We start from the raw sequence: 24979 nt of genomic DNA on the forward strand, positions 1-24979 counted from the left end.
CCCAGAGGAAAACCAGGTAGACAGAGGTAGATATAAATCTAGAGACCTTGAATTTGTAGGCAATATACCATATACATTTTTTCATAGACATGTTCTGAAGTTGTTGAAAGCTTTGACACTATCATATCGTAGAGTAGAAAAGCTCCCTGAAATCTCAAAAGACTACAATCTCATATTAGAACACATGCTTCTCAAGTAGTTCATAATTTAAGAAAGCAATTGTTACATATTTTTATTTTATAATAAGACAATAAACATTATTAGACTGAAGCTGCATACTACCACTAAGTTAAATCTATGTTACATTTATCAGGGCATTTTGGTTGCCAACCTACATGGATAAACAATTAGATTATTTGAGGTGTAATGAATAAGTATGTAAAGGGATCTATATACAGCTTAATTTAATATACTAAAATGAGTTTTGTTTAGAATATTTATCTTACCAAATGTGTATCATTCACCTAGGTCCTTTTTCTAGGCCTTCAAGAAAAATGGCCCCAATTAAAGAAATTTCAATCATTAGGTTCTCAAGTAAAAATCATTAGCTACCTATGAGAGGGATAGGGGACTTCTGAATACCTTTGTGTGGACACTATAAAAATCTATTTCTATGCAAGAATGTTCTGAATAATTGTGTCCATTAAAGTAATTCATGAGAGTAGTTTGTGAAAGTCATATTAATTATTACTTCATATATGCAAAGACAGAGTAGTAAGTTAACTTCTCAAAAATGTAATGCTCTTAATTGGTTAGCAAGGTGAACATGTGGAGTGATTTTAAAGAGGTGCTGGGCCAAACCCCCCAAATATTAATTCCAACACATGATATATCATCATTAGCGATTTATTTATCTGAGTAATAAAGAACCTCCTCCCTCAGCAACCCATTAAAGTCCATGTAGTCCTAAGTCAGATCTAATTTTGGACTTTTATGAGAAAAAAAATTCACTGCTGTATGAAGAATCACAGAGAGACCAAGGGAGGTCATTTGGTCTTAGCCGTACTTTTACAAAGGGCCTTAAAATTTAGGCATCTAATGTCATTTTCAAGTACAAGTTAGTTATTTTTGAGTTTATTTCAGAGTATAATTTTTCAACGTCAATATTTTTAAAATATCACAATTTGGTAATCTTAATGGGAACACTTCTTTATTCCTTATATGTCAGAAATATTAAAACGTAGAAATAGTCTGGGTCTCTGTGAAGTACCAGTAAGCCCTGCATTTGTTAATTTAGCCATGCATATAAGGCAAGGTTCTGAGGGCTGGAGACTGGAAGACTTCAGAAGATAAGAAGACCGGAAAAGAACCCCCACCCCACCCCGCCCCTCAGTGCAAGCTGTTTTCTCAAATGCTTACTCTTTCTGTAAGTAGCCAGTATATGGAACATTTAAAATAATTTTCACTGAAAAATATAACATTCTAGAAAATTGAAAACCTCAGGATACATTTCAAAAGGCAAAACTACTCTCATTTTAATTGTTCTCTTGGTGTTTCATTAATAACCTATAAATTATCACCATTTCTTGGCAGCATGTCAAAAACTAGTCCAGTTTACCTGGTAGGTAAGAAGGTAAGAAGCTAGGAAAGAAGGCTGAGGCAATAACGTAGATAGGGTCCTGCAGACTCCACAGTGAGTCACTTCTGGTTCAGGAATCAGGGCTTTACAACAGAAAATAACCCAATAAAGCAAGGTGAAGCAGAACAGTGCAGAGGCCATACCTACAACACAGGCTATCCAGGAAGAATTTGTCAGAGTGGATGGACTGTCTGTTTAAAGAATGTGAGAGCAAATCATCAGAAAGATAAATAATTATATATTCAGATGTTCAATAATGTAGAAAAGTCAGTGAGCATATGTTATATACTGCTGTGTAACAAATTACTCCAAAACTTACTTTAAAAAAAATAAAAAAGAAAGGAAAACAAAACAAACTGGGGGTATTCAGTTTTCTTTCCAAGGATACATCTGCACCAACAGTGCGATCTAGAATGTTTCATCTACAAGCATAACTATCACGTGATGCCACCTGTGTGTAACAAATTAATACCATGAAAAGTCCCGCCAGGTCCTGAGTGATTAACACTTCTGTGAGGATGATGATCTAATACCTCGTTCTCTATTTCTTTTGATTCTTAAAGTCCATCTCCAGTGATCATTGCTTATGAACACTCTTCTAAGGAGATTTGTGATGAAATATTAATATTTCTCTTGAACTCTAGATGTATCTGTTGAATAAAGCAGTTGCCAGTCTGGGAAAAAAAAAAATCCCTACATATTATGGCCATTATAGCCAGCTATATCAAAGGAGCATATGGACAGCATATACTTTGTCCAATTCATTGGAATGTAGCCATCTAATTTAATGTTAGGAAGGAAAAAAAAAAGGAAGGGAGAGGCAGTGGGAAGGAGGAAGAAGAAATATACTCATAAATTAATGTCTTTGGGATGTTCCAGAAAATATAAGGCAATAAGTGTTGCACAGACTGACATCTCTAATGCTTTTATCTAATGAGGTTCAAACTAGTTTTCTGCTTGGCTGCTCAGCCCAAGAGCAATGACATTCATCAAGAAAACAAAACAAACTTGTACAAGAGGTACACTAAGAAAAAGCTTAAAGATGTTTGATGAAATATTGACTGCCATTTTCACAATATTAATTGGAAACATTTTTGTCTATATTACTGGACTTTGAGAAATAACTTGTATGTGACTTGTAAATATGTTGTTACTTTGTTTTTAGTTTCCTGTTAATAGGGTCCTGTAATTGAGTTTCTCACTTTTTTCTTGTTACTAGAATAGTATCACAATTAGAGAAAAACTGCTTTTAGAAACCATTTTGGGATCAAATATATGGTGCTGGAAGGAAAACTGACTCTGGGTGGTGAATATACAATGGGATTTATAGATGATGTATTACAGAATTGTACACCTGAAATTTATGTAACTTTATTAACAATAGTCACCCCAATAAACTTTAACTAAAAAAAAAATTCAGTTACATTCACAATTGGTAAATTCTCTCACATGACAATAGAGAGTCAAGACTGTTGATTAATAAAGGTGTCTATAATTTTTCAATAATTCAATGATAGTCTCATAGCAATAATCATACTGCCTGTTTAGAGTTTTGATTCATGGAGATAGTTATTGCACTATTCCACAATACTCTAGCTGAAGAAATTTGATGGCTTTATTTTATATATGCTAGGCACTGTGCCTGTTGAAATTCCTAATAGATTATAAAGGTTTGATCAGGTTTTAAAGTATTTTTCCACAGTATCATTTAGAATTTCTTTATTCATAGGTCATTCTTCAGTTTTCTTTTGTTGGGGTTAGGGTGGAATGGTGGTAAATATGGGTCTATTTTGGAAACGCATTATTGATAGTACAGTGCTTAGAATAGAATGCTGGATATTTTTATATTCAACTGCTATTTTGTCTCAAAACTGTTGATATTGGGAGTGGAGGAGACCCCTTGAAGATACATTTTTACATTCACATTTCAGAGAGTGAAACTCTGCTTCCAGTCAACTTACAAGAAAAGACATGTAAAGGCATATTTTCCAATTTGCAGCCTTATGTTTGTCTTACGGCTTCATCATCATCCTTCACCCTAAATTCCCAAAGTTAAAGGACTATGCTAACCTATGTTCATATATCTTAAAGAGCTACTATCTTGTTTAGAGGAGAAAAGCCCTAGACATCCACCTACCCCCCTAATGCTTAAAAGGCATAGCTCTTTATAAATGATGTTTACACCCAAAGAAGAATGAATGGCCGGGTATAAATCCGAGCAAACGAAGTCAGGGCTTCATACTTTTGAGTATTATCCTTCTTACCAAGACAAAGATTTACTTTCATATTCAAAATTAATGAAGGCTCTGGATGGGGTGGTTCAAATAGAGTGGGACAAAGGACCCTGAGAACAATTTCTGTTCCTCTGTTCTCTATAGTATACTGCACAATTTAAGGTCAGGTCTTACTCATCATTATAATCGCAGTATTTAGAACAGTGAAAAATATGAGAGTGTCTCTTTCAGTTAAAAATGTTCTCAACTTTAAAAAAAAAGAATTCACTGAGCTTTCAGATAGTTATTTGTGGTGGTGGTTGTTGTTACTGTTCTAATTCTTTGTGCTTAGGTTAATTTTAAGATGGCAAGAATTTCTTGATTTTAAAATTGAATTTAGCTATCCAGCTAATCTCCCTTAGTAATTCTGGTGTTTAATTTCTCAAACTAAATAATTGTCCTGTCCTCTTAAGGTGGTAATTTCTTTCTAATCACACCATTCATTGATCCTTCTTTTGTGCTTAGAGTAACAGGTAACCTTTAACAAAGAACTAGCATTTATGTAATTTTTCAATCAGACTGGCAATTCCTTGCCCTCTGATTTTTCCTTAGTTATTACAGCTGTCGAAAATTTCCCAATATTTTTATGGGGTTTTACTAGAAAGACTAATTTTCTGTACTGAATGGACTAATTCTCATAGTTGTAGACATCTTTTTTTTCCTCCCTGTTCTCTAATAAAATTATATTTTTAAAAGCCGTGTTGGTTACCATTTGAATATTAGTTCATGTTGATCTAGTAGGTGAGAATTATCCTACTTAATAAAGGAATTAATTTTAGGATCAAGGCAAAACAATTTAATACATTCCTATCTTTTTTAATTTTACTGAGATTCTTACTGTAGCCTGGAGTGTCTCTTTTTCTTTCACCCTTTATCCCAAGTGTTCTCTTTTTCAAAGTGCCATTGGAGTCCCAGTTCCTCTAAGAAGCCTAGTTTTCCATTCAGGCTAAGACATGCTGATATATAAATACCAGCATTTTCTTCATCAGTAGATACATTAAATAACAATAGGTCAATGGTCTCTCACTGAGAACATTATCTTATATATCCTCCTATAACCTGTAACTGTTTTGCCTCAACTTCCCCTGGAGGTTTTTGACAATGCATGGTGACGTTTTTTGATTTACTTGAGTGGGAGAGAAATGTGCTGATAGCATCTAGTGGGTAGAGGCCAGAGTTGCAGCTAACATCCAATAATGCACAAAACAGCCACTACCACCCCCAACAGACAATCATCTGGTCAAAATTGCCATGAGTGTCCAGATTGAGAAACATTAATTGATTACTTACATTGATGCTGGACCATGAATACCCATCCATGGTTGGCACGCAAATCCCTGACAGATTATGTGACTCTTCATTCTGGTGGCCAAAACTATGTTGGTGACTATGTCATGAGACAATGTAAAATGTTTTGCTGAAGCCTGATGAGGTTTTATCTGTTGTTTCTGTGTTATCTACATGGACAGCCACATTATCATTGAAGGAAGTTAAATTGGGCTGTCACAATTTTCTCTTTGACAGAAAGCCACACTGATTGCTACCCAGTACACTGGATTAGAAGTCATTGCCAGTGATTCCACATTTACAGTTTCATGGTTTGCCCTGGTGTTTCACATGGTACTGGAGTCAATTTGACCAGCATATAATAACCAGGGTTGCCATTCCATCTGTAAAAAAGGAAATGGATAAATAGAGATTTTAATATAGATACAGCTTTCAGGCTATGTTTTTTTTTTCCTACATATTGTATTTGTTTTTTTTATTTTCCCTCTTTCTTTTTGCCTAGAACACTCTCTGGATATGTTTCCATCTCACAGGTATTAATTCATCACAAGGATGAAGTAAAACCAGATAATTCTTGGTGTTTCTCTGAAAAAGTACATTTCATACTGTTCCCTCCACATAGAAAATATTCTCCTTTTAAAGACCCATCCATTCTTCAAGACCCAGGCTTTCTGTTATGTCTTAATTCATCTTTCCTTCCCTAAACTAAAAGTAAATCCGTCTTATTTTGGGTCCCAGTACACTCTTTATATAATCCTCTAATTCACCTTCTTATTTGTTATATAGATGCTTTTTTAAGAGGCTATATGATATTTACCTCTATCAAAGTACCTCATTTATCAGTAAACCTACATGAAATTGTACTATTTGTAAGTGAATCCACATCTCCATTATCTTGTGCTTAAGTGAAAGAACAAGCTTAAAAATCCAAGATAATTATCATGATGAACATTGATTTCCAACAGTATGTATCGCTTCCTACATTTATAAAGTGAAAAATACATTCCTAACTCTCTCTAGCAGTACAGTGGTTTAGAAGTATATCTCAGGTATTAACAAGAGCTATTTCACAAAAGATAAGTAATTTCTTCATACAGCATTCAAAAAATATATTCTTGTATTATGAATTATTTGAGAACAGGGTTTAAGTTAATTTAATGTCATGCCCCTTAGCTCTGCGCCATTAGTATCTAGAACAGTGTATTTACATTTATAGGTAGGAAGCTAACACTGGGATACATTGGTAAATTGATTTTTTGCCATATTGATTTTATACCAATCAATAAGCAATTCTGGTGTAGCATCTATTTTTAGCTTCTTCAACTTTTGGGGGAAAAAATAGGTATTCTTTCCTCATCCTTAGATTGATTTTAGATTATTTTGACAATGAGATAATACACATACATATAGTATTTAAAGGCCTTAGGATATTGTGTCCATATACCTTAGCTACTTTTATTTTTTTTAATTTTTTTATTAAATTTATTGGGGTGACATTGGTTAGTTAAAATAAGCAGGTTTTAAGTCTACAGTGCTATAATACTTCATCTACATATTGCATTGTGTGTTCACCACCCAAAGTCAATGCTCTTTCCATCACCATATATTTGATTGACCTGCTTTACTCTCTTCTACCACTCCCCCATACCCTCTGGTAACTAAACTCTTGTCTGTGTCTATGAGTTTTTGTTTGTTTGTCTCTTTTGATTGTTGCTTTCAGTTTTATATCCCACATATGAGTAAAATCATGTAGTTCTCAGCTTTTCCTGTTTGACTTATTTTGCTTAGCATGATAATCTCAAGATCCATCCATGTTGTAGCAAATGACAGTATTCTATCGTTTCTCATGGCCGAGTAATATTCCACTGTATATATGTACCACATCTTGTTTATCCACTCATCCATCAAAAGACATCTTGGTAGTTTCCATGTCTTGACCACTGTGAGTAATGCTGCAGTAAACATTGGAGCACATATATCTATACACATAAATATTTTCAGATTTTGGGGATAGATACACAAAAGAGGGATTGCTGGGTCATATGGTAATTTTATTCTTAATTTTTTGAGGAATCTCCATACTGTTTTCCATAGTGGAAAATACTCTTATTTTACATTATATTGATTGGATTGGAATTAAAAACCCAGTTTGGAAGTCATTTATGGTCTTGAAACTCAGTGCTTTTAAAATTATAAATTGCCCAGACATCGCTTTAAATTTTCTATTATAGTTCTGTCTGTCCTCTGGGACAATAACTAATTTAGACTCTTTATTTGTTTTAATTCATTTACTCCTTAAACAGGCCAATAATGTAAGAATAAATATTAATCTCCTTTTACATATAAAAAAACTCATGTGCAGGGTGTTTAAGCAACTTGCTAAAGGTTTCACAGTTAGTAAAAGCACTTGGATTAAAATTCTAGAGTCTGGCCTAAGAGACTAAGCTTTCAATCACTGTTACACTTCCTCACATTTGAGATAAATATGGCTGAGACCTTGACAAGTCTCCAACTTTGTGGCTACTTCTATAGTGAATAAAAGCTATTACATTGCCAAATAGAGAAGAGTAAAGCTATTTCAATTTGTGGAGACTAAGTGGTCAGCTAAGCAAATTCAATGAGTATGTAGTGTCTACCAACCAGCTTTGTCTCTTGCTTCCATGACTCACATCCAAGGCACATAAAATATTAATCCACACAAGTCATGGATGATTAAATATTTGCAACTCTGGTGGATAATAAGCCATCAACACCTGAATGCTTCTTTAATCTAGCACTTATTTTAAAAATGACCTTGACTAAATCTGTCTCAAATGAGAACTATAAACTGTTAATCAAAAAGTTAAATTAGAAAATAATTCATGCATTTATGAGCAATAAATAATAAAAACTAATAGAAATTTCTAGTTCGTTTTGTTAACAATTACTTTAGTGCAATAAATAGTCCTTTTTTGTGGTTCCTCTGGTGTTATTTTTCCTATGATTTCATTTGTAAGCTCATTCCACTCATTGAATCTGGGAAATTGACTTCTTGATTCAGTTTGAAAATTAATCACCACAAGTTTTGTTTTACCTTTTAATTTATTTATTATTTTATTCAACAAATATGTGCACCCATTTAATGGATGCCTTCAATATTTTTAAAAATTAATTTTAGAATTACGTATCCACTGTACAATTTTTTTTTTTTCATTCTGTGTGCTCCATTCCATAGTTACCTTCTCTGTTTTGTGTGCTTTTTCTTTGCCAGGATCAGCATTTAGTGTTACATTAATTGGTGGGGGGTTTTGTCCTCCTTCGGTAGGAAGGAAAATTCTTCCTTTCCATATTATGTAATGCTTGAACACTTTCGGGTAATGCAGTTAAACATCAAACCATTTCACAGCCACAATCATGTATTATACGTGAACATTTTAAATGTAAATATTCTCATGGATAAAACAAATATAGCAATTGCAAGTCAAGGAAAAACAAACAGGGATTTCGGCCTCCCATTGAACACCATTACATTTAGAAAACTGAAAATATTATGCAAAACCTTTTTTTAAGAAATGACATATCTATATTAGTATTTTAGAAAATTATTAAGGAAATTATTATTAGATTTCAATTTTTATTTTTTGCAAATAAACTTTTAAAAATTTATAATGTGAATTTATCAAAAATCTATGTTTCTTGCAGAAATAAGTAGATTTTGCAAGGAAATAACATTTAATGGCTGCCTACAATATGAACCAAATATGTTACAGAGTTGTCTCATTTGATCTTCATAATAACCCTATGATCTAATTGTGAATATTAAATAAAATGAAAAGAATTGAGGCGAAGAGAAAATAAATAACAAGCCAAACAGCTGCTTTGGAGGCTCCAGTTTCCCATATTCCTTGAGATTTCTCTGTGAGGAGGAAGAATCTACAATTTCAAAATCACTCTATCATATTTCACAGACTTACATTACTTATTCATTGTGAATTTGCATCCAAATATTTCAAATATCAGAAATACACATAAACCTCAATTGATCTTCAGGCTATTGCTTTTGATTATGATTTCTATTTCAGAAATAATTAGGGTAGATAAAGGGAGTAGAAAAATTATAACAAAGCAGATAAAAAAAACAAGGAAATTAGTTTGGAAATAATAAAATACAGTGAAAGCACAGGGTCTTGAACAAATATGATCTAATTCTTAGACATAATTCTCATATACTTTCTATTATTTTTCTGCCCTGAATATTTGGTGACTGGGGAAAAGGGGTGAATTAAGGTCTTTGGATTATTAGTCAGAAAAATTTTTTTAAATGTAAAGAATATGCAACTAGAAGACAGCAGACCTAAGATCTAGTTGTGAACATACTGCTAAATGCTTGATTAACTTTGAGTATATCGGTTTATTTTAACTATAAATGCAGAAGGTGGCAAAAAATGTATACACATTTTAAGAAAGGAAAAAAAAATGTATGACAATTGTAATACTCAATATATACCAATAACAAGAGATGAATACAAGTCATGTGTATACATTTTTTTTTGGCACCCCAGTTGTGACTATGTTCTCTCATGTCTTTTGATATTCTAAATATGTATGATTCTCCAAACCAGTGATTCTTAAAATGCTAGTTTATTAAAAATTAACCAAATGAAATTGAAAATATCTGACAACTCACCAATGATATATCCTATCAAACGTAAAAAAGAGATTTAAATGGGTTTTCATTTTAGTCAATTCCTTTTCCTACATGTAGAAATTGCTAAAGAATTAAGAAGAATCTAGAATTACCAAAGAATAAAGTTGAAAGAAAATAAAAGACCCCAATAGTCACAAAAATATTGAAAGATTAAATAGGAAATTCCTTCAAATTACTCTCTTTTGGGGAGAAAAAGATGTTAAAGAATTTAAGAATTTAATTTCAAAATACTTCATGATTGGAATAGAAATGACAGCCACTATATGAATAAAAGTAGGAATGGGAATATTAAAGCAAGGATTGAACTTAGTGGTAAATGACCATCGTCTTCAACATAATTTCAACTTTAGATAGTTAACACAGATACTCTAGGAATACATTCAGTAAATAATCGTAAGCATATTAAATAGGATGGAAAGTGAGTTTTTAGAGTTCTCCTAAGAGTCAAGCTAAAATATAAACCTGCCAAACAATGAGTTCTGTGCTTGATTTCAAAATTCACTTCTACTATTACAGAAGTTACTATACTAATAATAATCAATTTCACAAGAAAGGACAAATTTTTCAGTTAATTTCATTTGCGAACAATACATATAAAATATTTATTTTTACGCTGTCATGCATAAAATATGTATGAAATCATTTTTATTTAGCAGTAAATTATGAAGACTTTTTGACCTTTACATTTTTTCCTTGCTAATAAAGTGCTATATTTTGTCTCTTGAATTATAGACGAAAGGTTCTCAAACCATGACACCCTCTGGCGTCCAGAAAAAAGTTAAGAGAACCCTGCCAAACCCGCCTCCTGAGGAGACCTCCACAGGAACTCAGTCGACCTACAGCACCATAGGCACGGTTTCCAGGAGAAGGATCTGCAGAACCAACACAATGGCACGAGCCAAGATCCTCCAGGATATAGATCGAGAGCTTGATCTTGTGGAGAGGGAATCTGCAAAGCTTAGAAAGAAACAAGCAGAACTTGATGAGGAAGAAAAGGAGATTGATGCCAAGTTACGGTACCTGGAAATGGGAATTAACAGAAGGAAGGAGGCGTTATTAAAGGAGAGAGAAAAGAGAGAGCGAGCCTACCTCCAGGGAGTAGCCGAGGATCGGGATTACATGTCTGACAGTGAGGTGAGCAGCACCAGACCAACCCGGATAGAAAGTCAGCATGGCATAGAGCGACCAAGGACTGCTCCCCAAACTGAATTCAGCCAGTTTATACCCCCACAAACCCAAACAGAATCTCAATCAGTTCCCCCTACAAGTCCTTACACGCAATATCAATACTCTTCCCCTGCTCTCCCTACCCAAGCACCCACCCCATACACCCAACAGTCCCATTTTCAGCAACAAACTTTGTACCATCAGCAAGTTTCACCTTATCAGACACAGCCAACGTTCCAAGCTGTGGCAACCATGTCTTTCACACCTCAAGCTCAACCTGCACCAGCCCCACAACCTTCCTATCAGTTACCATCACAGATGATGGTGATACAACAAAAGCCACGGCAGACCACGTTATACTTGGAGCCCAAGATAACTTCAAACTATGAAGTGATTCGCAACCAACCCCTGATGATAGCACCTGTTTCTACTGATAACACTTATGCCGTTTCCCATCTTGGTAGTAAGTACAATAGCTTAGACTTAAGAATCGGATTGGAGGAGAGAAGTAGCATGGCGAGCAGTCCAATATCAAGCATATCTGCAGATTCTTTTTATGCAGATATTGACCATCATACTCCACGAAATTTTGTCCTAATTGATGACATTGGAGAAATTACCAAAGGCACAGCAGCATTAAGCACTGCCTTTAGTCTTCATGAAAAGGACTTGTCAAAAACAGACCGTCTACTTCGAACCACTGAACCACGGAGGTCTCAAGATGTGACAGATTTCCTAGCACCTTTACAGACTTCCTCTAGATTGCATAGTTATGTGAAAGCAGAGGAAGATCCAATGGAAGATCCTTATGAGTTAAAGCTTCTGAAACATCAGATTAAACAAGAATTCCGTAGAGGGGCAGAGAGCTTAGATCACCTTGCTGGTCTTTCCCATTATTACCATGCCGATACAAGCTACAGACATTTCCCCAAATCTGAAAAATATAGCATTAGTAGACTCACCCTTGAAAAACAAGCAGCAAAACAACTACCAGCAGCCATACTTTATCAAAAGCAGTCAAAGCATAAGAAATCACTAATTGACCCTAAGATGTCAAAATTTTCACCTATTCAAGAAAGTAGAGACCTTGAACCCGATTATTCAAGCTATATGACCTCTAGCACTTCATCTATTGGTGGAATTTCTTCCAGAGCAAGGCTTCTTCAAGATGATATCACTTTTGGCCTCAGAAAAAATATCACAGACCAACAAAAATTTATGGGATCATCTCTTGGCACAGGTCTGGGCACATTAGGAAATACCATACGGTCGGCTCTTCAGGATGAAGCAGATAAGCCATACAGTAGTGGCAGTAGGTCCAGACCTTCTTCCAGACCATCTTCTGTCTATGGGCTTGATTTGTCAATCAAAAGAGAATCTTCCAGCTCTTCCCTAAGACTGAAAGCTCAAGAGGCTGAAGCTCTAGATGTTTCTTTCAGTCATGCATCTCCCTCTGGCAGAACTAAGCCTACCAGTTTGCCAATTAGCCAGAGTAGAGGAAGAATACCAATTGTGGCCCAGAATTCTGAAGAAGAAAGTCCACTCAGTCCTGTTGGCCAGCCCATGGGAATGGCCAGGGCTGCAGCTGGACCCCTGCCACCAATATCTGCAGACACCAGGGATCAGTTTGGATCAAGTCACTCATTGCCTGAAGTGCAGCAACACATGAGAGAAGAATCACGGACTCGAGGCTATGACCGTGACATAGCGTTCATCATGGATGACTTCCAACATGCCATGTCAGACAGTGAAGGTAAATTGGGCCTCACCCCACCTTGTTACTCTCAAAACTCAAACTCATTTTTCTGCATGTATAATTTTCCTTCTTCAAGAATGTATTCTACTTTTCTTGGTGTGTCTTTTGCATGTTTACTTGAATTTTTATTTCTTATCAATGGAAATTTTATCTTGTGTGTAGATTTCATAGCATGCTTCTTTTTAATTTTAGTTTATTTATTATTTTTGATTGCTGGATTTTTAGGTGTCCCTTTTCCAGAACAGTTATCAAATAATTGTGTCAATAAAATATGGTCATCCTTTAAATCCATAGTTCGAAAGCTTTTCATTATATGTTTATTTTATTTTTGCAATTCATTTTTGAAGTTATTGGTCAGTTTTGTTCAATTTGTGAAATTATTAAGGCTTAGAGACATTAAGTGCTATTCTGCTATGTTTTGTAATAGAATATCATTTGTCATTTTTGTGAGATCAGTGTTTTTTAATTCAGAGAATATTCTCTTCTTGAGAACTTTCGGATAATTCCCTGATATTAGTATCATCTAGAATTTTATAATTCTCCTTTAAATAAAAAGTTTGTATTTTATCTCTCTCATTATGAATAATGCCATAATTAAGTTTGTACTTTTGCATTACATACTAGAAAGCTTAGCACCAAATATAATATTGACAATAAATAATCTTATCAGTATGTATGAAGTAGTCTTTAGATTTAAAATAGAAATTTTGTATACTGCTTTTATGAGTTTAGCCATTTGAAGACAAGGCCTCCAAATGTACCCATTCAGCCTTGTCTTTGGCTTTGCTTTTTTCATCAGCCCATTTTTTTGCCCTAAATTGTTTTGCTAGTTTTTCATATTGAATAAGTGATGTAAGGCAAGTACTTACTTAGATAAAAACTGACTTGTGGTATTTTTGTTATTGTTGTTTAATCATGTAGAACCATTAGGATTTTAGAAAATGATCTACTCTAAGTCTAATTTTGAAGACAAGGGAGGAGAGGTTCAGTGATGTAAAAGCCTTGCCAATGCCAAAAGGATCTGTGATTCTGGATTTTTTTGTGTGTTTTTTTTGTTTGTTTGTTTTTAACCTCCTCTGTGGTTTATTTGAATGTAGGTATGTTTTGAGTTCTGGAAATAAAATATTTCTCATCAAATAAAAACATTATTACTCCATGCTTTTGGAGACTGGAAAACACTAAGCTAATGTAAATATCTCCCCCTTTAAATCTGACATTTTCCCTGGGGACTCACAGGAAAATCAGTTTTCACAAAAACAATTTTCTTTCTATTTCTCTATCTAGATACTGATATGACTGTAGTTCAAATACAGATTTGAACAAGATTAAAGTACTCACTGGATTTGAAGGAGGACAAACTGCTTTTCCTAGAGAAATTCAAACAGACTAATAACTTTTCTGATTTGTTTTGTTCTCTTCTGGCTATTCGAATGACCACTTTTATTGATAATTAGTCAAATAAAACACTGTGTTTTTTTATATTTAGCCAGTTATTTGAATGACTCTACCTAGGTAAACAAAAGTTATGATATTATGTGTAAAGAGTCTATTTTTTCTTTTTTTCGCAATCCACATTTCATACACATTTTATACCAAAGATGACTGCTGCAGAAAAATAAAAAGGTTCTTCAATAATCATATCAATAAAATAACAAAATTAAACAAAACTCTAACAGGTCTATGGTATAACTAAACTCCTAAAAGCTATGTGTGCTTGATGTGCATATATCTGGAGAGAATTGGACAAATTCATTTATTCATCACAGATGTTTTATCAACATGGTGTCAGATATACACAGAGATATTTCTAGATATTCCAGAATGTGGCATTTATTTACATATAACAATATAAAAATAACTGAATGTTTTATTTTGTATTTATGTGTTTGGATGATGGGTACTCATAGTCATCAAGGACTATGTGAAAAAAGTGATTTGATAAAGTCCGTAATGAAGCATAATGCAGCATACAAAATTATGAACTGTAAAGATGCTACAAAAGAAATAAACAATTAAAATTAGATGTAATTAATTAAACTAAATGTATTTAAAAATTAAGCAGACAAGAAATTTTGTCATACAGTTCATGTTGGTATAGAATTAGACAACAACTATAACAAATTGATTTACATATGTGATATTAAGTGTGTGAATTGCAATCATTATCTTTAAAAGTCACATGTTTTTAAATCTTATATATTTTCTTTGCTTTTATATCACATCAACATATTACTTTTATTCTGGTAAACAATAGCCTACTTTTCTTTTGAAATACTGGATCTTTTGGGTAACTAAGGGAAAAAGTAGAAAAGATATTTTCCAATCACATAACTCATTTATGAACTCATGAAATATTAAGGATTTTTAAAATAATTTTTAACCAAAAATTCTATGTCTGTATTTGAATGATTCTAAGATAACTTTGAAAAATACAACATTTCAACAGGCTTTTAATATCATGTAGACAAACAAATTTAAGTGATTTTGAATTGCTTGTGTACTTTCTCTGAATCAGTCAAACTCAAGGTTATAAGACCATAAGATTTTTTTTTCAGATGTGTTCTATATGATCTCTAGTTAATTTTGAAATAGCTCACTTGAAGTAAAATCTAGGTATGCATAATTTACATTGCTTAATATTTATGGCCATCAGTTTGAAGTCCACAACTTGATATGCATGCATAGTTGAAACAGTCAAGTTATATTTATTTCTACAACCACAAATACTTCAATGTATGTTCCATGCAAAAAACAAAACAAAACAACAAAAAAACGGCATCGATATATACAGTCTCTTCAAAATATATATACTTTGACCAATTTTTGATACTGAATAGAATTAAACTATTCAGGTAACTGTTGCCTACGAATAATGCTAGACCCCAAAATAGCTTACTTGTATCTTACATTTAAGAATTCAAGAAAATGTCAGTTAATAAAAGAGGGTGCTAATCTCTAGCAAATTATTTAAACTAATTTGAAAATGTTACTATTGTTCTAAACTTTAATTTTTAAAGTGTAGATCCACCATGCCAGCATAGACAATCACAGTTATAAACAATTAGCATTTATGTACAACTTACTATAAATGATGAAGACAAAATTCAATATGAAAGCAGCTTCATTCAATCTGGTTGCTATTGGTGGGTCTATAAATTTCTATGCAAAACATGGTAGACATCCTAACTTATTTACATATAGAGTTATGAAAAATAACATGCAATCAAAGTGTGTAATCAGAATTGGAAATAAATTGAGAAATTTTCGTCAAGTTGAGATTCTGCCTTATTTGTATAGACACACCAACGAACATGTCTTAAAGGATTGAATTTCAAATGCAGTTAGCAGAGTTATATATTCATGTAAAAACATAGTACTTTATCCAAGATATTCATTTTTTAATTATTTTTATTATTATTATTTTTTATTGGGGTGACAATTGTTAGTAAAATTACATAGATTTCAGGTGTACAATTCTGTATTACATCATCTATAAATCCCATTGTGTGTTCACCACCCAGAGTCAGTTCTTCTTCCATCCCCCTTACCTTCATCTCCCACTCCCCAGCCCCCTTACCCTCTGGTAACCACTAAACTATTGTCTGTGTCTATGAGTTTTTGCTTCTCATTTGTTTGTCTTGCTCTTTTACTGTTTTTAGTTTATATACCACATATCAGTGAGAGTATAATGCTAAGCGAAATAAGTCAGACAGAAAAAGCAGAGAACCATATGATTTCACTAAGATATTCATTTTTTAAATCAGATTTTTTTCTTTTCATGAGAAATATGTAATAAATATGTATAAGAAGTAACAAAAGTAGCATTGTGGTTTGGATAATCTAATAAATTTTTAGAGACTGATTATTAAATAATGGATTTGTTTGGCATTTACTTATCAAATTTCTATTACATTAAATATTTTTTCATAATTGAGTCACTTTATATCAAATTAAAACTATAAAAACATAATAAACATCCAGTAGATTGTGAGAAAAGATTGTGAAACTATTAATGAGGTTCAAGGAACATATTAATATTTATTTTTAAATGTGCATATTAAAACTAGGATATTTAACTTCTCTCTCTGGTTGATGACTAATTTTTCTGTTTCATTCATTTCCCAAATTTTTATTGAGTGTTATGGCATTTGTAAGGCATTGTTTTTAGTGTTGAGGAAGAAAACAAACAAAAAAAGAACATGAGCCTTGCCCTCAAGCAGCTTAGAATCTAATAGGGGATATCAGACAAGCACATACACAACTACAAACCAGGTATGTACCATTGTATTGCCTCAAATCTAAGACTGACTAAATTATGACACATTGTCTATCATTTTGTGTTTGTTGGGAAGAAATGCTGTGGTCAATCAGTAACAATGACCAAGATCACAGGAGGTGGAGGTAAGTAGTGGTGTATATGTTCTGGATTTGCCAGCTAAGAAATAATGGAAATTGCCTTAAAAAATAATCTTGAGAGAAAGTTTTGGAAGAAAAGACAATCAAGGATATAGACATAAATAGAAAACTATAATGTGGTAGAGAGACGAACTCAACCATGTGGCCCTGTGGAAGCTAGACTTTCTAGAGAGCATAGGTTAATAGCATTGGCAACAAATCTTTTAAGATGAGCAATTGAGAAGGCTACTCCATCTGCCATTTAGGAAGCAACAATGTATTTCCAGAGGCTATTAATTAGGGGTCCTTATACAAAGAATAAAACTTTACATATAAAGTCAAATTCTACATATTATGTAAAATAGGATTTTAAGTTACTAAATAATAGCATTAAAAAACCTTGGAAGTACTAAGTACTGAATGGGTCGAAAACCTTCAAGTAATAATTGTGTACTTAAATATGGTTGTATTTTCAAAAAATGTATTTTAATATATCAAATACTTTTTAATATGTCACATAAGTACAAAAAGCAATCAACTCTTCAATCTAATACATAAATCTGTAATCTCACAGAAAATAATTGTAAGTTTTAATAAAAAATCTAAATGATATATTTTTAATATATTTTTTTATGAATGTCATAGAATTGCCATGTTTTCAAACGATATTTGATGTTCAAAGCCAACAGCCACATATCTATTGGGACTGGGTTGATGGGCTATTGGGAAAGTGACAGGATCTTCTGTATTCAAGTCTAAGGAATATATTTTCCTTACAATTTAGTGATGGATGGTAGAGGCAGGTGAGGAGTTGGCAACTAATAGACTGAGGTTGAATAGAATGACTTCTAAGGAATATTCACTTGTTCATTGTTTTATTTCAATCACTACGTAAATGTCTTTTTTTCTCCTAATTTAAAATTTAATTTTGTTTTATTTTTCTCTGAGAAGTTGAACAGGTGTGTGCATCATTTTTTCTAAGTTATTCCGTGGTATAAAATTTTTTAACACAAGATTAGAAATGATTTTTTTTCATCCCTTTGGGAGTTATGTTTCAAATGCATGAATGGGTAACAAGCCTGGAGCATGTTGGTACTTTAGAACAGCTGCTGCCCTCTATCATTTGTATTAGTTTGGGGTTGCAATATTTGATATTCCCTTGGTCTCCAAAGCTTATCACCTGCGTCGTGAAGAAACAGATTGGTTTGACAAACCCAGGGAATCTCGTTTGGAAAATGGACCTGGTCTGGATCGAAAACTGCCAGAAAGATTGGTCCACTCTAGACCACTCAGTCAACATCAAGAGCAAGTAAGTGCTATGTTATTGAGCAATCTCTTTTAGATTTATACCACCCCTCCAAAGTAATTCACCCTAGAGTGGTCTCATTTATCCTAAAAACCATGAGACTTTTGTCAATCAAGTTCACAAAATAATTTTTCAGCAACTTAAAGTAGTTAGTACCTTACTTTATCAGTCATGACTGATTCGCATTACAGTATAGCTATGATGCTTCTACCACCATGCAATTTAAGTGATTCACTCCTCCATCAGATAAAGTTAGTATAACATACCCAACATTGCTATACAATAAAGTTCCTGAAGAGCTTACAGAATATTGGGTAAAATAGATTTGGGTAATTTCAATGCTTTCCAATAACCGTGTTCATATGTTGAGAATAATGAATAAGAGGATGACCAAATTAAATCAGCTGGGGACAGGGACGACTTCACTAGGAAACGAAGGAATCATGTTTTAGATTCTATTAAATTGAAGTGTTTGTTTTATATTCATTTTTGGATTTTATCGGAATTCACATAAAGTGGGTATTATATCTTTATAGATGAAGAAAGTGAAACTTAGAGATAAACTTCACAATTAGATAAATATGATACGAAAATGATCTTATTTACTTTCGAATAAGTGAGGTGATGTTTGAGTTGAATTTTGAACGATACGTAAGAGATCAACAATTGGATAAATTGAGAAAGATTTATCTGGTAAGCCAAGTGGCCTTAAATAATTGTCCCAGTAGATCAAATTTTTGCAGGCTCTGTACTCATAATCATTAAAATACCCACAAAAGAGATAGTTGATTTATTTCACATATATTGACTCCTAAATCATCCTGTCTGGTTACTGATTCATTGATATAGAAGACAACTATATATTGAACAACAAAGAAGAGCCATATGAACTTAACTCCAATTTATTTCATGTTTGCCACATTAAAGTATAAAAGAAAAGACTTTTGCAAGTGTAAATACTTTCTAAAGGATAATATCTATACTCTTAGATTTGGTCTTCCTAAACAATTTCAGTTTTCATGGAAAAATGTCTAGCTGTTAAATAGAATTTCCTTTTCTAAGAATTTTGTTGTTTTGTTTTTCTATATGCTATCACATTTTCTATCACATTTTAAAAGAATCTTGGGATTCTTTTCTCTATCTTGTAAATATTTTCTCTTTAGTTTTTAATGTCTTTAATAAGTTTTTGTTTTAGGATTGTGTTTATCTCTATGCACATGTCAATAAATGTTCATTTCTTTGTACTTCATTTTAAAGTATCAGACTATTGAATTATACTTTTCTTAGCTTATCTTGTTATTCTTAAAATTGTAATTATAATTGTATTTCAATCTCATCAAGTAGACCTGCCTAGGGAATTAAAAATATTAATAAAATAATTCTGAACATGTTTTTAAAATATAAATTTACCTCTTTATCTACAATTATGAAAATAATAAATCTGTAAGCTGAAAATAACTTCCTTGGATATATTTTATTATAAGAATCTTTTTATAATGCCTTACTATGTCTTACCTACCTTGTTTGTTTTAAGTTTAGCATTTCCCACAAACTTAGATCAAGATGAAAACACAAATTCTTTAAAGTAATCCTAATAAGATGAAATATGTAAACTGGAGAGCTGAAAAATAATGTCTTCCATGTAGTTATTTCCCAACCCTACTATTTACATGGATTTTCAGTATGGTCTTGCCCAACTAATTTATCCAAATAATATTCTTCGAGGACACATTTTAAAGGAATCTGTGTCCACCTCAAAAAATATTTTATAAAATTCTATTGTATGTGGATAAAACATTAATATCCTTAATGACACATTTTGTTTCTAATTTTCTGTTACTAACATCTACAGATTTATGGTTTTGATCCAATGAAGATATAGTACATCATGTTTAAATGGTATAATTAGAGACCAATATAATCCCAAAGTTAAGCAGAGAAGGTATATTTAATATACATAGATAAATATAATAAAGTGTATTTTCTTGCTAAAAGGTATTTTTTACATTTTTATAATTTCTTACATTTTTATTTTGATATCTAACATACAAACAGAAAAACATATATACAGTTATCAAAACTGGAAATATATAGAATTATAAATTTTTATAAAGTGAATAATCTTATTAATTACCACACAGACCAAGCAAGTGAACATTGCCAGCCCCCAGAAATCCCCATGCCCTTCCAGATTGTTATCCTCAAACTCCCCTCAAAAAAGAAAACAAAGATGCTGACTTTTGTGGCAATAATTTCATTGTTTTCCTTTATACTTTTTTTTTTCCTAAATAGAAGCTACATAGATGACAACATGCACTTTGATTACATTTATGGAAAGTTCAGAATTGATGCCTTTTTGCGTTGATATTTATCTTTAAGTACTCTTTTTCTCATTAACTCATCATAACTATATTTTGGTCTAGAGAGAATAGCAAAATGGCATTCTCATTTTATTTACTTCTGTGTGTCTCTAATCATAAAAAGATAATATCAAGCTCTTGGTACAAATAAGTCCAGATGCTTTTATTTGAAAACATACGTGTAACAAAAATTTATTCTCGTAAAATGCTCTGGAGGCAAAAGTAATCAAATCAAATTGACTAATGCAAAAACTAATTTATATGCTTTTAAAAATATTTTATGTACAACATATATTAGAGACAGAAAAAAGTTTCTGAATTTTTATTAGACTGAAAATCACCTTAATTGTACAAATGAACCAAATGTACAAATTCATATCTATTTTCTTTCGAATACATACATATGCATATACACTTACATATCAATATATATGTATATATATTTATTTATGATTATATGTATATATTTATTCAGTGAGAATTCCAGCCTGCTTTGTTAATTAAACAGATCACCTGACTGTTTATTTTTCTCAGTCATTTCATCTGTAAATAGGACTAATACCCTTCACAGGGTGGTTATAACATTCAACACTTCTTGACTAGTACAAAATGCCTCTACATTCTGCACTAATGCCCACACCTTCTGCAATTCTCATGTAACTATTATATTGAGGTACATTAAGCTCGAGACATAGGGTCACTGTTTGACATCACTCCTGCCCTTGGCCTTGCTCCTACTCTCATTTGGCAAAAGCACACCTACCATGAAGCCCCATCTGCTGGAGAACTCTCTCAACATTCACCTGCAGTGTTTAGGATAAAGCCAAGATCCAAAAGCCAAGATCCAAGCCAAGTTCATACATTAGAGGCAGATATCTCTTCTTTCTAGACTCTTGGCCACATTGGTCATATTTATGACAGGTTAATGTTTCTGATTTATTAAGTGAATTCATGAAGGTGGTTGTAGACAATCCCTAAAGATACAGGATATTCTATGAGAGTCTATGGAATAAACATGTTTAGCATTCCTTCAACTGACATCATTGAAGGTTTACAAGTTAAAAGGTAATACTGGCTAGCAGGTAAAATTCCGATGAAAAAAATAGGGAAACCTTACTACTCTCCTAGCAATAAATATACTATGAGAGTATATGTACTTCTCCCTAATCTGGGGAATGGAAAGCATAGCGAAAGGCAAAATTGTGTTTTCTTAGTTTATTTTTGGCTACTTGGAAAAAAACAACTGTTTAAAATCATTGTTCAATGATACATGAAATCTGAAGATATTTGAATTGAAATAATATCCACCGATTTTAATGTACAGTACTGAAAAAAATGTTAATAGTTGCAGAATTTTCAATACAGATGGTTTAATTTTTAGTAAAAATTAAGGATTTTTCAATGCAGATTAGAAGAGTGAGCAAGGAGGAGAAGTGGAAGAAAGGCAATAGACGAAGGAGAAAAGATGAGGGGACTGAAAGTAAGTAGGGTAGAGAAGAGGAAATAAGAGAAAAGGGAAGGAGAGTGGTAGGGAGAGACAGAGACAGAGAACAGGAAGTGAGAGGAAGAAAAAGATAATCTGCACTCTTAATTGTTACAAATATAAATGAGGTTTTCAGTGGCTTATAAAATTAGCATTAGTATAAATTATCTAGATTGCCTGAGTATACTGACCATATATTTTTTATAATCTTGCAAACAATATTTTAATTTTACTTTGCAGAATTCATATAGTATCCCTGGATTTAGGATTGTGCTGTTGTTTGGGGAGTGTTTCATATTCATCAGAGACTTCGTTAAGCTTATTCTTTTCTGAAGAGAATGAAAACTAAAGGCTATCATTTAAGCTTGCATTTTTTTCAATACATATTTTACTTTTAATATCTAGATTTCTAACAGCTGGATTGACAAAGGCACATTAAAACCACATGAGTATTCCAAGGAATCTTTCTACACCAAATGTACATTTCTTTTGTTGCAAATTCTATTTAATATTTTGGTTTAGTATTCCCACACACTTCTTAAACATGTCTGAAATGGGTAGTAATAGATGTCTCTTTACTAAACTTTATTTTGTTTGTAATTTTGGTCAAAAAAATTTTTAAGTGATAAATACAAGATTCCATACTGATAAAACCCTATCACTATAGATACTATTAAATATTTTACTATTTCTACATTTCATTATTTTACAAACTTCTTTTAAAAGCAAATTTCCATAAAATATACAGCAGCACACGTTTGCATTCACTAATTTACTTTTGCTTCAGAAATCTCATTTCGCCAGCTGGAAACAGAGATAATGCAATTTATGGTAGTCTCATATTCACATCTCAATAATGAGAATTGAAATCACAGATTTGCAACAGTAGCTTTAAGTGTTGCTTCTTGTTCTCGAAGGAACACCAATAGTTAGTAAGAAATAATGCTTTCATTAACACAACCTTGAACACAAAGAAGACTTTAGAATGTATTACAATGAGCAAAGACTTTATTTATATAGAAGTGGTCTCAGCATCCAGTGTACATGAAAACTTCTTGTAGATGTGCTCAGCAAAAGCATAATTCTGCAATGAAATCAAAGCAACATAAATATAAGGTGATCTTAGTATAGTGATAGAGATGTGGAATATGAGGATTTTCACTGGCTTTTCTCCCCTTACACTACTTAATTGCCAGAAATTAAAAATCCTTTCCATTTCTAGGATGTCCAGAACAAAATCAGCTGCTCTCAGTTTTCCATGTACGTTCTCTATCCACTGTCATCACTATTGACTATGTACTACTGTAGTAATCACCCTTTACAACCTGTTGCATATTGTTCCTAACCACAACAAATCAGTTTGAAAGAGAAATTGGTTATAAGTGTGAAGACCATTTATAATGAACTCAAGAACCAATGATATCATTATATAGTGTAAGATGCTTCAATAGTGATCATTCGAGAATCTTCTAATGTATTTGTATTGATTGACTCAATGTGCTTTTAAAAAGTCTAATTACATATATTGCACTTTAAGTGTCTTTTACATTGACTTTTCACCTTATCACATGTATGTCTTAGATTATACAGATGAATGGGAAGACTGTGCACTACATCTTTCCTCATGCAAGGATAAAAATAACAAGAGACTCTAAAGATCACACAGTTTCAGGTAAAGAAAATCAAATAAACTAGTGCTTTTTCTTTTAATGTCAGATTGAGATATGTATTTGGATTTCAGATTGGATGACTGACTAAATTTTAGAAAATACCACTTTTTGTCAAAAGATGTGTTCTGGAAAATTTCAAAAAATAAGCAGGCTTTAAATTTGAACGTAAAAGACAATAATGGCATGATCATTAATATGATAAATTACTAAATGGTACATATTTAGATCATTCTGTTCATTAACTACATTTTTAGAAAAAATGTACATAGCATTATAATGCTCCATTAATTATTGTTCTATTGGGTAATATGGTCACTGATTTTACAGCTATAAGACATTCTTGCAAAGGAAGTAAAAACCTATCTTGGATTCTTCTAAGGAATAAATCCCCCTATACCTAATCAATTTGAACATTATCAGTTATGCTGAGTTTTTGTTTGTTTGCTTGTTTGTGTACTTCTGTAGACCAAATCTCATGGTGTAATTTAAAAAATATATATTTTCAAATTATTTTGGACCCTAAGAAAGTTTGTGCTCCCTGAAAATAGTAGTCAGTTCTTTTGCCCACCCTTTTCAAGGTTCCCCTAATGTCACATCTATCTAACCGTAATATGGTGATCAAAACCAAGAAGTTAACATTGATTGGATACTGTTAAAACATCTATAAGCAATATCCAAATTTTGAGTTTCTCCACTAACCCACTGCATTTTTCTTTTTCTGGTCCAGGATTCAATCCAGATCTCACATTTCATTTAGTTGTCAAGCCTCTTTTGTCTCCTCCAATCTGATAGTATCTCAGGCTTCTTTTGTTTTTAATGACTTTGATACTTTTGAAAGATAGTGAAATATTTATATTACAGATGAAAATTAATATATTTAAATCTATGAGACAAAATTAAAATTTTGTCAAAGTTAATGAATTTTTTAAATATAAATAGTACCTATAGTTTTACTCAAATATAATCCTTGTGTTTCCTAGACACTGTACATCAACAGAAAATATTTAAATAAATAA

General features: G+C 32.4%; 1 protein-coding gene across 8 annotated transcripts in view; it reads left to right on the forward strand.

Moving 5' to 3' along the window:
* PCLO (piccolo presynaptic cytomatrix protein) overlaps nucleotides 1-24979 on the forward strand; it is a 378475-nt gene that overhangs the window by 206082 nt on the left and 147414 nt on the right. For 7 of the 8 annotated variants that reach the window (XM_088797783.1, XM_088797785.1, XM_088797786.1 and 4 more), the window contains exons 7-9: nucleotides 10559-12746; nucleotides 18317-18453; nucleotides 23875-23965. In XM_088797783.1, coding sequence (XP_088653909.1) covers nucleotides 10559-12746; nucleotides 18317-18453; nucleotides 23875-23965 — 2416 coding nt within the window. The remainder of the gene's footprint in view (nucleotides 1-10558; nucleotides 12747-18316; nucleotides 18454-23874; nucleotides 23966-24979) is intronic. The other variant, XM_088797787.1, reaches the window with a different exon arrangement.

This window comes from Rhinolophus sinicus, chromosome 4 (assembly GCF_057876585.1).
Source record: "Rhinolophus sinicus isolate RSI-liver-muscle chromosome 4, RSI-T2T, whole genome shotgun sequence".
Classification (NCBI taxonomy): Eukaryota; Metazoa; Chordata; class Mammalia; order Chiroptera; family Rhinolophidae; genus Rhinolophus; species Rhinolophus sinicus.